The following is a 16,557-nucleotide window of genomic DNA, read 5'->3' on the forward strand; positions in this document are numbered from 1 at the left end:
TAAAGAGATTATAATAATAATTTGGTATTCGATCTAACATCTTTATTTGACATGACACGTTTACTACGCGAAGAGTTGAAGTCTTATTTACTCTAGAAGTTGCTAGAGACACAAGTTGGCCATTGTAGGAAGATAAAGAGAAGTTGTGTTTAAAAATGTAAAATTGGGATGTAACGTTTTAACTTTTTAAATTATATATGAAATGAATTTCGACGTTTCTTAGGTAAAAGATAGCATTTCATAGACCCACAAAGTGTAATAATAATAATAACAACAGCAACAACAATAATAATAATAATAATAATAATAATAATAATAATAATAATAATAATAATATCACTTCTATATTCCACGTTACCAAATCAATTGTTTTTATGATGAGAAGTGAAGTATTTGATTTGATAGGTTGGAATGTGGAAACATGTGTTTGAGAACGTTGAAATTGAAATTAAAGTGTCTGCAAGTTGAATGAAAGCTTAAGCTTTAGAACAAGAGGAGTCAGATGACAATACAGAGGCTAGAGATTTTAACAAGTCAAGCAAGGGTTAATATCAGAATACCTACTCTCAAAATAGGAGAACTTGGCCATAATTTCCGGAAATAAGTTACAAAAGTTGTGTCATTTTACCGACCATAGGCACCTCCTGAACTCGCTGGTAAGTGAACCAATGAGGAGCAGCCCCTCCCCAGCCATACACGCACAGTGTCTTGATGAGGATCTCGAGGTGGTGCAGTCCATTCGCCAACAGCACACCCTTCGCCCTGGGTTTTCCCCACCTCCAATCTCTACAGAATAATTATTTTGATTTACTGCTCATATTGGTGATTACCACCTACGAGAACACAATTTTGCTACACACACTGCAACCAAGTCACGGGCTGTGGAGCTTAGAACCGTGCTGCTTGTGGAAGTCGAATGCAGCCAACGTAACATTGCATTTGCAGCTGTTCCACGACATCTGGCCTTTGAACTGACAACCTTTTAAGAGATCTATACAACTTAGGGCCGCTGATAATGAATATCATATTTTACATCTCTGTGGCAATCAAGTTACATGGGGGGCCAGAAAGGCAAACTTGCAGAATAGCTTATATTACTCTTCCATCTTGCTTTCCACATTCAAGTTGTTCTCGATGTCCATTCCGCCAGTATCAACTCTCTCATCCTTACCATCAACCTCTCCATTTGAATGGCTTGCAACTAACATCTCTCCATCATCAGGTGGATCCTTCGGGGACTCCATCGACTCTGATGGTTCTGTGTCTTGTGCGCCATCTTCAATAGCTGTCTTATCAGTAGCCATACGATGGGATAGGGACATCGCATTCTGCTCCACACTTTGCACGGGGACAGATTCCGGATGAGGAGGATACTCAATATGGCTCATCATCCGTGCCTGTGCAGAAGATAGAGGAACACGTTGAGCACCAAATTATGAAAAAAGTAAGGCTTTGCATCCCGCGTTCACGAAGGATCCGGGGAAGGGGCGCACGCCTGGGGTGTAATGTAGGCAGCCTGCCCTGATGCAAGCATCAGTGACTGATTCCACGGCTCAAAGCCGTGACCTATAGATCACACCATTGTTCCAAGGCTCCCCATCAGAAAAATAATGTGTATAAACGCTGTAAATTAAGTATCTAGGCAACATTGAGAAGTGAAGGGGAGGCCTCTCAGGTGTAGAGTTGAGCAGAAGGCATAAAAGAAGGAAACAAATGTCTTAAACTACACAAACAAGAGATGAAAGAACAGTTCCATGACATTTACAACATTTCTACCATTTCATGTTGACAGGGGGCTGCACCAACATGCACCATCGTTTAATCAGTATATGTTTCTAGATGTCACAAGACACTCAAGCATGTCACAGTATGCTACACCATCCAATAGTATATTACTCTTAATCGGTGACTTGTGAAGAAATTTATACAAAATAAAGCAAAATATATAATTGGCAACACCATCATATACCATTTCTTAACCGGTGTGTCCCCAGAAGTCAACACAGGAAACATCAAACAGTTCCCATTGACTAAGGTTTTGAATCAAATCCACAAGACTAAGCTAGCAATGCTTCAAGCTTCCAAAATGTCATCCAAAAATTATCATCCATATATTGCAGTCAGAGAGAAGATACCTGATAGACCTGATGCATCTTGAAATTCACAATACCCTGCATTTCTTCAGGTCCACTAACAAGACTGATTGGTCCAGTTTCTCCAACAGGACGATTTGTCAGGGATGTTGCCTCATCAACATTGAGGCCGAGGTGATCAGGTCTCTCTAAAAGAAGTCGAAACGTCGGTTGGAGTTCATAGCATTGTTCAAAAAGAGAACGTCGACAAAAAACATAAAGACCCAGACGCGCACGGGACATTGCAACAATCAATCTTCTGACATCACGAAGGTGGCCAACAAAGCGCGTACGGACGAGAGACAATAAGATATAATCATTCTGCTGACCTTGAAACTTATCGACAGTTGTAACCTATCCCAAAAAGTAACACAAAAATTAACAGACATTCAGAGGGAGAAACCATTAAGCATTTATTAACAATTCCCCCATTGTATGTTGCGGGGCCCCCTTGAAACGATAGAGGAAAGCATTCATTCCAAATACACCGACATGTTACACTATTTATGACATTTGAGGTAGTATTCCACCTTACCAGTCATGTTTCAACTCAACTTCCCCTTTTTCCAGACCACCCCCCCCCCCCAAACAAAGAAAGATGCCAACGAGAAAACAAAAGAGAGAATGTTGTTTTCCAAGTCTAAAGAGGATCTTCACTGCAACTGTTCAGAAACTTCTAGAATACAGACTCACATGTTATACTATTGATGACATTTGAGGTAATATCCCGTCCCGCTCTCTTTTTTTGGATAAAGATTATCCCGCTCTTAAAGATCATGTTTCAACAGAACCACCTCTTTTCCCACAATTCCCAATCCCCCTTTCCCGAAGATAGATGCCAATGAGAAAATAAACTAGAGAAAATTTTGCTTTCGAATTCTAATAAAGATCCTCACTAAAATGCCAGAAGCTGAAACAACAAGATACAGCTCAAAGAGGTAACAGTATATTTACCTTGTGTGGTGGACCAATAAAGTCATATTGGACACATCTTCTATTTATCACATCACGGATCAAAAGTTTCTGACCATTGTAAGTAGTCAAGATTGATATCTTATTCGCAGGATATCCAAGTAAACGCATATACATATAGACACTGACTACGTATTCAGCCTCTCCCTCATTCTGATAGAACCAGGGTGAAGGGGCACTTTCACCTCTGCCATTGTAATCGGGTACATCTACCAACTGATAGTCATATGAGAATCCAGCATTTGCTTTATGAAAGACCGCATTCTCTTTCACATAAGGCAGATCCCCCAGTTCTCTGTATCTCCAATTGTAAAGCCGAGCTAAACTTGGCCGTGCCCTACCCTGCGCATTCAACTCAATATATGGAATCCCTAGCCTGACAAATCTTGTGAAGAGACTCTGATCCATGTGGCTGTACTTCTGAAAAGCCATATTTTTCACGACAGGGGGCAATTGATGATGGTCACCAATCAGTATACAGCGTTTAAGCCGAGCATAGCCATCTTCCTGCCTCTGAAGCAACATAGGGATGAAAGTTTCAATTTCCAAAATTTGGGCACTTTCTTCCATCAACAGGTTGTCATACTTGAAACCCACTTGAAGAAAATCCTTCCTTTTAAGTGCCGCATGGGTGCAGGTCATTGCCACAATTTTTGCCTGTTTGGTCATCAGGTAATTAGATCGATCAACAGTGGACTTGAGTAATTCAAATGCCCTACATTCTTCGAGCTCCTGAAACATCGTTTTCAAATGACGAAAGCACCCCTTAGCTGCACGCATGTCCTTTTCAAAGGACTTTCCCGCGAAAACTGGCTGGGGAGTATTAGAAAAAAATTCCTTAAAGGGAAACCGGTCCTGAACAAATGTAGGTTTATCTTGATTTTCAGCGCAAGCAGCTAAAAATTGTTCCCACCGTGAGTATACATGAAGCAGCCAGAAATATCCTGCAGTTTCACATGTATAACCAACATCCTCAGGAAGTTGAAGGGACCTTGCAAGGCGCTCAACTTCACTAAGCAGTTCCAGCCGCCGAACAAGCATGGCATTCACTCTTCCCTGACGACTGAAGTCAAGATCAGTTGCTAATTCTTGTTCTCCCTGACCAAGCCGGAGAAGATAGCGAGCTGGCACATCTCTCTAAAGTAATCACAGCAGAGGAAAGTCATTATTAGTTACAAAAAAAATTGGAAAAATTGCAACAAATTCATATCGCATTTCAAATGCATAAAACTCAAGACCCAGAAAATATCTTACTTGCATTATCTTCTCAAAAAGATCATTTAAAGCTTGATTAGAATGAGTTATTATCAGGGTCCGTTGAGAAGGGCAATTATGATAGAGAACATTCAAAATCTGCACAGCCGTATCAGTCTTTCCCGTACCAGGGGGACCCACAACCATGGATAAACCTGGTTGAATGCCTGAGATAATTGCTCCAACCTACATAGGCCAACGATAGCAAAGATTCCAGAGTAAACTTAAGTAGAACAATCAGAGTGATTCTTAAACCAAATTAACACAATCAGACTTGAATTTTAAAAGAGACAAGCTACAAGGAGAATGAAAGAGAGCAACAACTTGAAGTCGAAGATACTTGATTTGATTGTACAGTAGTAAGACAACAAACAGTGTGAGAGGAGCACCGCAGATTTTCACTCTGTTTTTCCGCTGGTCTTAAAAACAAATAGAACCTTGAAAATCAACTATATCTCAGTCCCAAATTAGTTGGAGCCGACTATATGAATCATTTATGTTCATTATGCTCTACTCAGGCCTGTTTCTTACCAATACTAAACAATTGGCTTTTTAAGGCAAGTTAGGGGTTATCTATAACTAGAGGTTCGCTAATCTCAAACTTATCCGCACACCAATATACAAGTCTCTGATCAAATTGAAAAGACCCCTCAGTGCAACAAGTAATTCTTAATCACAACCACACCCTCCATCTATTATATGTTTGGAACTTTTCATTTATTACACCAACTTCCAAGCTAAGTAAGACTAGACCAATTCACTTCTTTTAAAATTAAAATTTAGACATTTGGAAACTGTACCAAAAGTCACATGTTGCAATTCTCCTCATATCAAAACAGTGAAGAAGTACATTACAAAATACTGGTCAGAGTTCATGTATTTTGAATCTCGGAAGCGGAAAATGCCAAAAAATCTTGGTCCAAATGGAAAGGATCCTTTGCTTCCATTGTGTTTTTTCCTAAGACAAATTCACCTATATCTCAAATAACGATAGGTATATAAAGATGATCTCTCTCCATGTGATTGATGGAGAGTTTACCAAGAAATGTTTTTGCTTACTTAAGCTCAGTGCTCCTAACAGGTGTTACGGTCTAAATAGGACAATAGCATCCCTCTGATAAAACTTACTATTCCAGGATCATAAAACAGCAAGGAGGTGCAATGATAATTAATAGGTCGTCTGAAGCCAATTCTAGATATAGAATGTGTATCCAATCATGTTTTCCTAGTTGCACGCAAACAACTATAGTTAATAGAGATTGACGTGAATCTGTCTTGTTTTGGGAATGTCGTTTTGATACCAACAAATCCAAAAAACATAGAATTTCATGGGGTGACTCTACAAAATGCTCTTTCTTTTAACTCTAATTAGAATTTCAAAACTACCATTGAAACCAACAAGCATTACCAAATTCTGAATCTTGAAATTTAATACAATTAAGCAAGAGAAGATTCACCCACTTGAGCAGAAAGTAAAAGCAAAAGAAATGAAAAGATAATTTGGGCAAAGCACAAGTCCAGAAACAAGATTAAAGTGAGTCTCTTTAATCCACAACTTGCTTTTATGTAAGTTGTGCTCAAAGGATTCGGCACAAGCATCATAATTCAGAACTTTGAATACTTTTTTCCAATTTTCAAAGACGAGTTCATCTTCAATCTGCATCTATAAGAGGCAATGAAAAATAGTCTTCGTTTATCAGCGTATTTTAAATGTAACCAATAGTAGCACAATGCCATTACAACCTTGGGACATATACTCAAACACCATGACAACATCGATGCATGGAATCCTTGATGTTAGACAATTCCTCCATAAAGTAAATTACTACCCTTCTTAGGCAAGGATCCCAAGCAATACAAATTTGATTCGGTTATAGGGCAAAAAGGTAGAAAGTTGGATTTATTGCATATCATTAAAAGCAAGATTTACTGGCTCCACAAGCACATATTAGAAGGCAGGAAACTGCCTACCACAACCGTTTTTGTAACCCAACCAAAATAGAAGAAAAGTAGAACCAATACCACATGTCCACTTCAATGTGAAGGTAGCAGGCAGACTCAAGAACCCATAAAGCATTCAGTGTGAAAGTAGCAGGCAGACTACATAAAGCATTCAGTATTACTATAAAGTCATTTTTAAACTGATAGGTAACTACAAAGTCATTCTACATTTCACTTTGCCCCTAGAATCTGCATATTTCTTATCTGATTAAATACTGCACATTCAGATTGGACAACAGTGTTTAAGTATTCGGCTAGCCTTTTTTTCAAATATGAAATACGAATCATCTTAGAAATTAGGGGACATATGAGAATAAGAACAAGACAGCAAAAGTAATAGAATTCGATAAAACACAAACAAAAACAATGAGGTTATACAACTCCATATCATAGGCCAGAGGAGTTGTAAATGGAAGAGTCATTGGAGGGTTGAATAGGCATCCAACATAGAGTTGGCTGGATTGCTGCTATATAATGAGGTTCCAGTTTATACCCTTCCTCGAAGGTGCTGAGCCGGAACTAATGATAGCATTGTAAGCCCAATTTTGCTCAATGATGTAGATACAGTTTTGCGTTTTTTTTTTTTTTTTGAGAACTAGCTCTGGAGTCCAAAAGAGTTAGCTGTGTACATTGTTATACTTTGGTTGAATTAAAAAAAAAAAATTGAACCCAAAAAAACAAAACAATGAGGATAACATCTGAGAAAATAAAGAAATTAGAACCATAAATCATGTATGATGTGATAAGCACCTGTGTCGGGGTAAATCTAACTGAGTTCCGCTTTGGTTGATCCTGAGGATAGGGACCTGGATCAGGAGGGATATATGCTTCGACAATAAGCTTGTCTCTTTCAGAATGAACTTCTGGCATACCTACAGCATCAGCTGAAGCTATAGTAAATTTTTCACTTCCAGGAAGAGCATGAGCTTTCCCTTTCAGATTCCTAGGAAGCTTAATCTTAAAGGGGGGGCTTGGTTGCAAGCTTTCTATGCCATCTTGGTTAACGAAGCAAACCTAGAACAAAGAAGATGAGGAAACAGAGAGAAAGACAGAGTGAGTACAATGAACACCACAGCATAAGTACCAGAAAAAGAAAGACAATAAATACCTGATAATCTGGAAAACACTCCCTAACATGATCAGCATTTAGGAAGGTATCTTTGAAATCCACTGTTTCAAGGAGGTCTGGCATATTAGTCCACTGTGCTGCAGAAGGATTTCCATAGCCCAAAAATACGTCGTGCAGCCAGTCAGGAACTATGCATGTTTCATTCATCAGATCTCTTATAGACTCTAAGATGGCTTTGAAATTGTTCTCCTTCGGTTTCCTCCTCATCAGTATATTAAATGTACCATAAATATCTTCTGCGCCTTTCTCTGCTATATCACCAACATCCATATGGTATTGTGCTGTGTCAAGCGCAACAGTAACAGTTCTAAGATCTCCTTTTGGAGGTTTCCACTCGTCCCGCTTGATTCTCCCAGTAAAATCGTTCATAAGAGTTCCCTCCTCATCACGCAACTCGATTATTTCACAGCCGCGCACACACTGAAGACCAAGCCTCTGTGGTACAGTTGCCTTAGCAGCCTCTTCGGCACTGAGAGGCTCAAATGAAGGACGAATAGAAAGTAAAAAGAGAACGTCGTGCTCTTTAAGTGAATTCCATTCTGACCTAATTTGTGATTTGTAGCTGGAGATGCTGAAAGTAACTTCTGCTGTTACGGCAGATGGCTTTACTTCACCTATATTTGGTTGTTTTACTGCTGTAATCTTAAATTCTTTAATTGGTACAGCCATTCTAGACCAACCTCGAAACGCCGCCTCTCCTTCATTATTGATATAAGCGAGGAGATGTGGCACAGCTTCTTGGATGTCCTCACGGATTTCATAGGTTGATTCAAGGCGAAAGAGGTTGAAGTTTCTAAGCAGATAGTCATGAAGTGTCAAAAACTGTAGATTGAGCTTTGGAAGTGCCAGGCATCCTTCCCCAGTGTAGTTGATACTTGGTACAAGGCTTTCATCCCACATTATTTGCTCATTAGGGTAAAGAGGAAGAGCATTTATGGCCTCTTTCTGCGACTGCTGTCTCTCAAAGAATGATACCATTACTTCAATTAAGAAATCAACTCTATCTGAACATGGATCATCCACTGATATCAGTTTTAGCTGCAATACAGGAGGAGGTATCAGACAAGCAATAACAATCTATCATTTTGCGGAAGATAATTACTTGTGCTATTATGGAGATAAGCGAGTATAACTACCAAAGGGATAAGAGAGCAAATGCACTAATATTAAACGTTTAGCAATAAAAACCAGAAAGCAATTATGAGGTAACTAAGCCACCAACAACACATCTCTGACTTAACAGTTTAAGCTGCACTATCCGACATGATATCAGTCAGAAAGCATACAGCAACCAATCTGCATTTTTTGCAAAGATAACTAGTAGGGGTTGCTCGAGAGGCAGCTCTCTAAATAGTTAAAGATAAGAGAGCACACACAGACTAACTGCACATCAAACAACAATTATCAGAAATCCCCTTCAACGGAAAATCGTATTTTCATCAAACAACTATAGAATTTGTCATAGAGCTAAGCAAAGCACCTATAGTTCTAGTCATCTGCCTTATATTCCTTCCTTTTCTTTTTTGGGTCCTTATGGACCTCAATGCCGTGAAACGAACAATCATTTTCTCCATTATTTTAAAGGTAAACAAGTTAATCATTTGTAGCCTCGGTAACAATCTATACGAAAGGTATAGTTTTGTGTACCAATGCTATTTTGCAAGAACGACCCGAAATCACACTGATGCAAACATGGAAATAGACAAGGAGGAGTTGGCATTTCTAATAGAGCCCAATATGTTCAAATCCATGAAGCAAGTCAAACAATGCAAATTATCCAGATTGTAATTTGTTTAAGCAGGTTCACCGAAGAGAAAATCGCACATGTAAAGATTAGTAAGAATAGCTGTAAACCCATTAGCAGTTGAATCAGTGGTTTACAGAGATCATTAGTCCTTTGTGGCTAATCTATCTCTGAATCCTATATCTCCACAAGAAAGAGATATACCTTTTGGTTTTATCATCATTGTATAGTGTGCTGAGTCATTAACCGTCAAAAAAGTTGATTTAATCATCGTCTAGATGTCACTACTTCAGCTGAAATCTACTTTTCATAGAATTTGAGATAACAAGGTACCATAACAGAAGTTATACAAACATGACTATCAACACTGTCGAAGAACATCACTGAAGGGTTTAAGTATTTTTCAACAGATTTAGCACCCAGCATTCAAACTTTTACAAGACAAGTAGTGCACCTAAGTACTTGGTATATTCCGACTAAACAGAAGTTTTCCTCATCGAAAATATCAAAAGGATGACCTCTAACTTGCACTCTTTTATAATTTCTTTTTTAATTAGTAAACTTGCACACTTCATAATTTGTATATAGAAGAACTTCACATGATAAATAATGAACGATTATCCTATTTTCTATGTCATATATCGGAGATAGTAAAGAGCCATTTCACGAACCTTCCGGCATACTAAATCTCTCAGCTCCTCAGGAGTAAGCACAGAAAGTTTCTTGGATAGATCAGCACGCTTGTTTATTGCACCAACATTTGACAATGCAAGTTCCCGTAGCTACAGAAACATGGGGGGAGAGAGAGAGAGAGAGAGAGAGAGAGAGAGAGAGAGAGAGAGAGAGAGAGAGAGAGAGGGGTAAACAGATTAAATATGATACAGTTATATTGTGCATAAAAATTGCATTCTCTTAAAAAGAAACAATATCCAGAGCTGTTCATCATCATCAAAAGGAACAGAAATCAAAACAGACCTTGGGTATCTTCTTAAATGCAAGGAGCTGGAATGACTGGAAACGATCATAATGAGCCTGAACCACTTCATCATCAGTCATTTGTCTCCCTAAATGGTCATCAATTTCAAAACCTTCATAGAACTGAAGTAAGTCAACCAGCTGGGCAAAAAGTTTTCCTTTTTCATGCCTATAGAGAGCACTTAAATGACATTTGGCAACCACAGCAACATCAGCAACAACAGGCCTTATATATCTGCAGAACAACCAAATAGAAAAAGCAACGTGAGAAAATGGTAACAAATTGGAACAAATCTAGTGTTGATAAATTATGTAGCAAATATAACGGTGGTAGTGAACGTCAGCCAAACTGAGAAGTACCAAGCTCCGCAAAAAGGAGCACAATCAAGAATTAAATGATTTTATGCGCTTTAAACTAGCAATTGTGATGGAATGGTATCATGTTCCTAATTTTCAACACTCATCACTTTATATCTGAGTCCACACCGTACATGACACTCATGTTAATGTTTCTGCTACAAAGCCAGCATCCTTTAACTTTCTCCATCGGAAGCTATTCTACTACAGCGAGCATTATTACCTTCTAGTTGGCAGTTGGCTCAATAGATCAATGAGGAACTCCATAAATCGTTCACAGTATAGGACAGAGGCATCATTAACACCTTCAAAATCATTCGTGATATCCAAGTGATCATCAACCTCAGAGTTTGGCTGAGGAAAAACCTTGCAATCAAGAACCTGATCATGGCAAAGTAAGCATCAGAAATTTTCTGCTAGAACAAGCTAGAGAGAATGGTGGAAAGACAAGTCCCTTATCAGATACCTCAAGAAACTCTTCAATTAGATGTCTCAAGAAATTCAGTTCTAGCATCTTTGAGGGATCAAAAGATTCCCCTCTTTTAGCTGCCTCCTTGGCTCTTTTTGCAATCTTCTTCCATTTCTTGATTAGATCAGGGTTAAGACAGAGCTCCATCTGTTCTCAAGAAAAATAATAATAATAATAATAATAAGAATAAGAAGAAGAAGAAGAAGAAGAAGAAGAAGAAAATGAGATGGGATGAGGAACATTCTACTCCATTTAGCAACACAGTACGAGTTACCTGAAATCGACCATATGACAAGCAATGCCAACACTGCAGACCAGCTAATCTCAATACCTTTTTGCTAACTATCTCATCTTCTAAACTCTGAAAGAACAAAAGTAGTAAATAATTCATCCAAATGAAAATAAATGACAACATAAAAAAGAGTACAATCAATAACACTCCCAGAAAACAAAATAGGAAAATAATAGTACAACGGCCATGAATTATGTACCAGGAAGCAATGCAGATACCTAACAGTCGCTACAGGTGTAGAAATACGCTTTTTTATTGGTGAATATAAAAACAATATGCTTTCCCAACATTCAAGATGCTATAATTTTTCATGAATTTAAAAACAAAAAAATTGGACCTTAGGCCAAACTCAACCACAAAAAACCACAATAATACTAACCTACCGCATACCAAAGGGCTGTATATATGGAGCATGGGTAGCATAACATGGATAACCAATATTAGGTAGCCCAACATTAGATATGGGTTTTGGCTATACCATGTTGAGAAATGGACTTCGGGACAAATGCAACAGTCAACACCACACAAGCAGAAGGATTGTTCAAGACCATATAAAGAGATTAAAATCCATATATTAACCGGGTGCAATTCTAACAATGAGAAAATCGATTATACGACTCAGAGATACATTCAACATCGATATAGGTTAAGAATAATTTCGTAAAACTAGGAAGAAGAAATGTGGATGTGTCCATCTCATATGCTGGTAGAGCAGGGAACATATACTTGCCCATACTTCATAACATTTACGATCTAAAATTAGAGAAATAATTAAAATTCAGAAAATGTAGAAAAAGAAATCAGATATTAGAGGTGAAGGGAAATGGAATCAGAAAATTAGAGTAAGATCCACCAATAAGTAAGTAAATGTACCTGGAAAGCATTGATCATGAAAAGTAGATAATTAATTTTCTCAGCAATTGTCAAGCTTCTACCCTGCAGCCAGGTCTTAGACTGTGAGATAAAACAATGAATAGCAGCAGTAACTTTACCACTAATGAACTACCAATGCCCTGAAATGTTCAACCATATGAAACAGCCGCAATCAGAAAGTTATCTTAAAAACGGAACAGTTTAACTTAAGAAAAGAAAATACAACACCAGAACCACAGTCTAGTATGAAAGTGTCGCACATCAACCAAATTAAGAGAAAGAAACAGTGACCTGGAGACCAAGATGATCGGAAACAATAGCTTTCTAGCATTCTAATGCTTAAACAACCTCCACCATGAAATTTTATAGCACCAAGGATGCATGATAAAACAAAAATGCCAAAAGAAACCATGTCATCACTGTTACGTACATATGGTCATAAAGTCTAACAAGATAAAAATTAATCGTTACCGCTGACAATTATAAATTCTTCTTTACCAGTCTGCATAAGATTTCAACAATTGCTCAAAGATTTTGGACAAACAATAGTTACCAGTAAAGTTACATAAAGAGCTGAAAAGTATAGGCTTGTTACATAAAACTGATTAGTAGTAGTTGTCATTTCCCTTTCCTGCATAAGTAATACTTACACAACTTATGCAGGATTTATGTATTATTTTATGTGTGATATAATGTGAAATAAGATCAATTGTATTAGCAATACCTGTCGAAGAGCACCTAAAATAGAACATAATTCCCTTAAAGGTGACTTACCCTTGATGTAAGCTGCCTTATTTTAAGATGTCTTGTCATAGCAAAAACAAAAATAAGAATATTTTATTTAAGAAAATCAAGATATTACTATACAGTAAGAATTCTAACATTCTTGAATTTAAGAATTTATTTTCACTATACCATGTACACGTGTACCAAATAATAGTGCTAATTATTGACTCTTATCCATAATGATCCGTGTATTGTTAATGACATAACATAACAATCCCTATATTATGATCCCTGCACAACTAGCCCGTCAACCAAACTATCCATACGCAGTAGCTATGCTAACTCTGCAATCCATGGTTTACTAACACTATATATAGAACCTAACAACAAAACAATTGCATTCTCAAGGTAAGATGCAAGTCAAAGTTTACAAGATATGATCCTTAGACTTGACAAAAAGCTGTGAATTATTTGATCGTTCAGCAAAGTAGACAGTTCACCTATGCATTTTTCAAGGGTCTCCACACACAAAAGGTGTTCTTAAAGTGGTTAGGCGCTTTTGATAAAAGTATATTGTTTTTCTCCTTTGCCTTTGTTTCTTTTCAGCACTCTCAGTTTCTAGCGCACCTTCACATCAGAGATAGAGAGAACTCTGTTGAAATAGATTCTTATTTTACACTTCATGTGGAGCTAAAATTTTCCTACTGATCAATCATCCACCAAGGATGCGTTATTATTCACATTAGTAGTCGAGGAGGAGTTACTGATGCTTATAAAGCAAGTTACAACGCAGCTTCAGGTTAGAAAACAAGCTTTTTCGATAGAACAAGCATTACCAAATTACTGAGGATAACTAAACCACTGAAAATTCGTTGAGCCCAAGACAAAAACAAACCTCTTTCAGCCGAAGAATCCTATCAAGGAATGCCTTGAACATATCCTTTCTATCATAGAAGCAGATCCATGCAGCCACATTCTCCCGAAACTACAAGTTGCAAAAATTATTTGGTAACCAGTGACAAATAGCGTGCAAAGATTAAATAAAGGAATCATAAGCATTTACATGATCCTTATTTGAAACTATTGCACATGACAGACTCTAAATTTTCTGCTAATGCAGCCAGATATCTCACTAACTCTACCAATGCTTAACTTATTCCGTCTTTCATCATCTTATAAGTCAAATGCAGCTTTCCTTCTATTTAACTTGTAGGAAAAAGAAACAGAGCCACCAATTTCCATTTTGAACATAACACAACAGACGTACAATGCAACAAAATTACCCACAGATATGCAGAGTAAAAGTATATGGCTTAATGTTTTTTTTTTAAATACACGTGTTACCATTCTCAAAAAAGAGATATGCAGAGTAAAAGCAGTTCAATCCTTAACTGAATTGCATTTTTGAGGTTTTGAAAGACATGAATATCATAGTGTACATATGAAGTATGGTTGTAATCAAGATGGACGGATTTATGGATGGTTCTTAAGGAAATGTTTACACATAGGACAAATGCGTGGAAAGGGATTGTGAAGGAGAAAATGACATTAAAATGCTTCACGGGATTTTTGGTAGCAAAGGGTAAGAAGTAAAAAAACACAACACTGAAAGAAGATTCCCCAAATTTTTCTGGTGTTGCGAATTACAAGAATTCCATCGCAGCTCAACTATTAAGAAGGCGCAAGCCGCGCAACAAAGGTGACCTTGGATGTTTCTTTTAGGAGACCCTAATAAGACACGGAGGTTTAAGAAGTGGAAGCTTTCTTTCAAAGCTTTCTATCTGAGAAAGGTGCGTTCTGTATGTGTTGTGCAGTAACAGATGCTATCAGATGGCAGACAATTTTAGTAGAAGATGTATAGTATTATAAGTTGCTTTTTGTAAAAACATGGTAATAACATGCACCATCTCTGTGTACTTAATAGCTTTGCCTTGTTATTGTGAGGCGGAACACCCTGACAAGCAACCAGAAATTCGTAGTAACTCAGATGAGTCCAAAGGTAGTAAGAATATTATACCTTTTCATTGACCATCAGCATCATTGACATCACATGCTCAAAGGAAGAAGCCTCTGGATCAAAATTGGGCCAAAGATAATTCTCCAAATACTGGCTAACCTCCAATATCATCACCCTCTGCAGTGGAACCGTCTTTCTCCCCCCTTTACACGAACCATGATCAAATATCATCAATCAAAATTTATTTCTACGACGGCCTAATCACAAGATATCATCAGATACCACCATATGCATATGCACATACATTTATCTGTTTTTTATGACAGCGGTGTCCAAGCCAGCTTGTGCACACCTAGGCTATTCCACCCGGTACTTGCTATCTCCCAATACAGGTAGCAGGTAACTCTGTCCACCGAGGTGGCATGGACAGATGGGAAGAAATCAGCAAGTGTTTGTTATCTCCAAAGGAAACCTGAGAGCTCATGGTTCTCTACCCACTTCATCGACCACTAGGCCACACACTTGGGTGCCAAATACATATATATTACTAGCACACACATTAATAGAAACTCATATATCCAATTATGTTTTTATAAAATTTAGTCCTTTGTAGACTGACTTTCAGACGTCAGTCGAAACACATACTGATCATTTACTTTTAAGAATAAAACACAAACATTAAAGCACTTTTTCTAATTTCAACTACTAACCTTTTACAGTGAGCTCCGTGTCATAAATTTCTTTGACGAGCTCAGGACTAAAGGGTTTCTTCTCCCCAGTTTTAGCCCAATTAGAAGCAGCGGTTTTAGTCAAGCGGTCGCGTTGGATCTCAGCAAGGGTTATGGAGCTAGGAATGTTCGAACCGGGCTTTGACTCAGGCGGCCTGTCTGTTACGGAAGGAAGCATTTTCTCTGCCGGCTGCGGTAATGCTTCCACCGGGTACTCAGCTACGCGGTGGCGCCGGAAATCGTAGGTTCCGGTTCCGTAAACCTTAGTCATTATTGGTGTATTTGAATTTTGAACTTTAGAGGAGAAAATTTAGGGGATTTGGTTCTGGTATGAGGTTCTAGAATCTTGTAGGGGAGGAGAACAGTAGGGTTTATGGTGAAGAAAGGTTTGGGTTTTGAAGATTTTTGCAGTCACTTCAGAGGAAGTGAAGGCGGTGAAGAAGAAAGTGCAGAGCTAACTTGAATTTTTTAGTTTCGACTTTCGACCCGAACCGGCCTAAACTAAATTTAAATGGATCTTTACTAAAAAATAAATACGGAAAGAAAATTAAAACAAAAAATAAAAATCAAAACAACTCAATGGAAACAAAAGACGCCTCTAAATTCCTTTTTCATTTATTTTTGGTCATTCGATAGGTTGTGGTATAAATTGATTATCTACTCAATCTGTGCAGTAAAGAAAATATTGTGAAAGGTCGTGATAAGTTTGCATATTAACTCCAAAACTTCCGTATGTTATTTATCTTTAACTCCAAAGAAAAAAATAATAATTATTATTGTCAAATCAAAAAATAGAAAAAATGATTTGGGGTTACATTTTCACTACAATTTGAAAAATGGTTTGAGTCTAGATGGTTAACTTTAACATTATCTTTGAGAATACATGCAGCTCAAATAAACGGAAAGACATTGGAAATTCAATATAAGGGCTTAGAACCTATGTATGAG

At 37.7% G+C, this 16,557-nt stretch overlaps 1 protein-coding gene across 1 annotated transcript; it reads right to left on the minus strand.

Moving 5' to 3' along the window:
• Positions 1 to 464: 464 nt before the first annotated feature.
• LOC104117148 (uncharacterized) lies at positions 465 to 16,088 on the minus strand. The gene is made up of 15 exons (XM_009628152.4): positions 15,592 to 16,088; positions 14,942 to 15,084; positions 13,820 to 13,909; positions 12,199 to 12,261; positions 11,308 to 11,394; positions 11,031 to 11,180; positions 10,788 to 10,945; positions 10,208 to 10,442; positions 9,904 to 10,014; positions 7,468 to 8,526; positions 7,110 to 7,373; positions 4,359 to 4,544; positions 3,087 to 4,241; positions 2,136 to 2,486; positions 465 to 1,397 (listed from the first exon to the last, which is right to left on the minus strand). The coding sequence occupies exons 1-15, from the start codon at positions 15,878 to 15,880 to the stop codon at positions 1,095 to 1,097; spliced, it is 4,644 nt and encodes a 1,547-aa protein (XP_009626447.1). The 5' UTR covers positions 15,881 to 16,088; the 3' UTR covers positions 465 to 1,094.
• Between the last annotated feature and the right edge of the window lie 469 nt (positions 16,089 to 16,557).

Source organism: Nicotiana tomentosiformis, chromosome 1 (genome assembly GCF_000390325.3).
Source record: "Nicotiana tomentosiformis chromosome 1, ASM39032v3, whole genome shotgun sequence".
Lineage (NCBI taxonomy): Eukaryota > Viridiplantae > Streptophyta > Magnoliopsida > Solanales > Solanaceae > Nicotiana > Nicotiana tomentosiformis.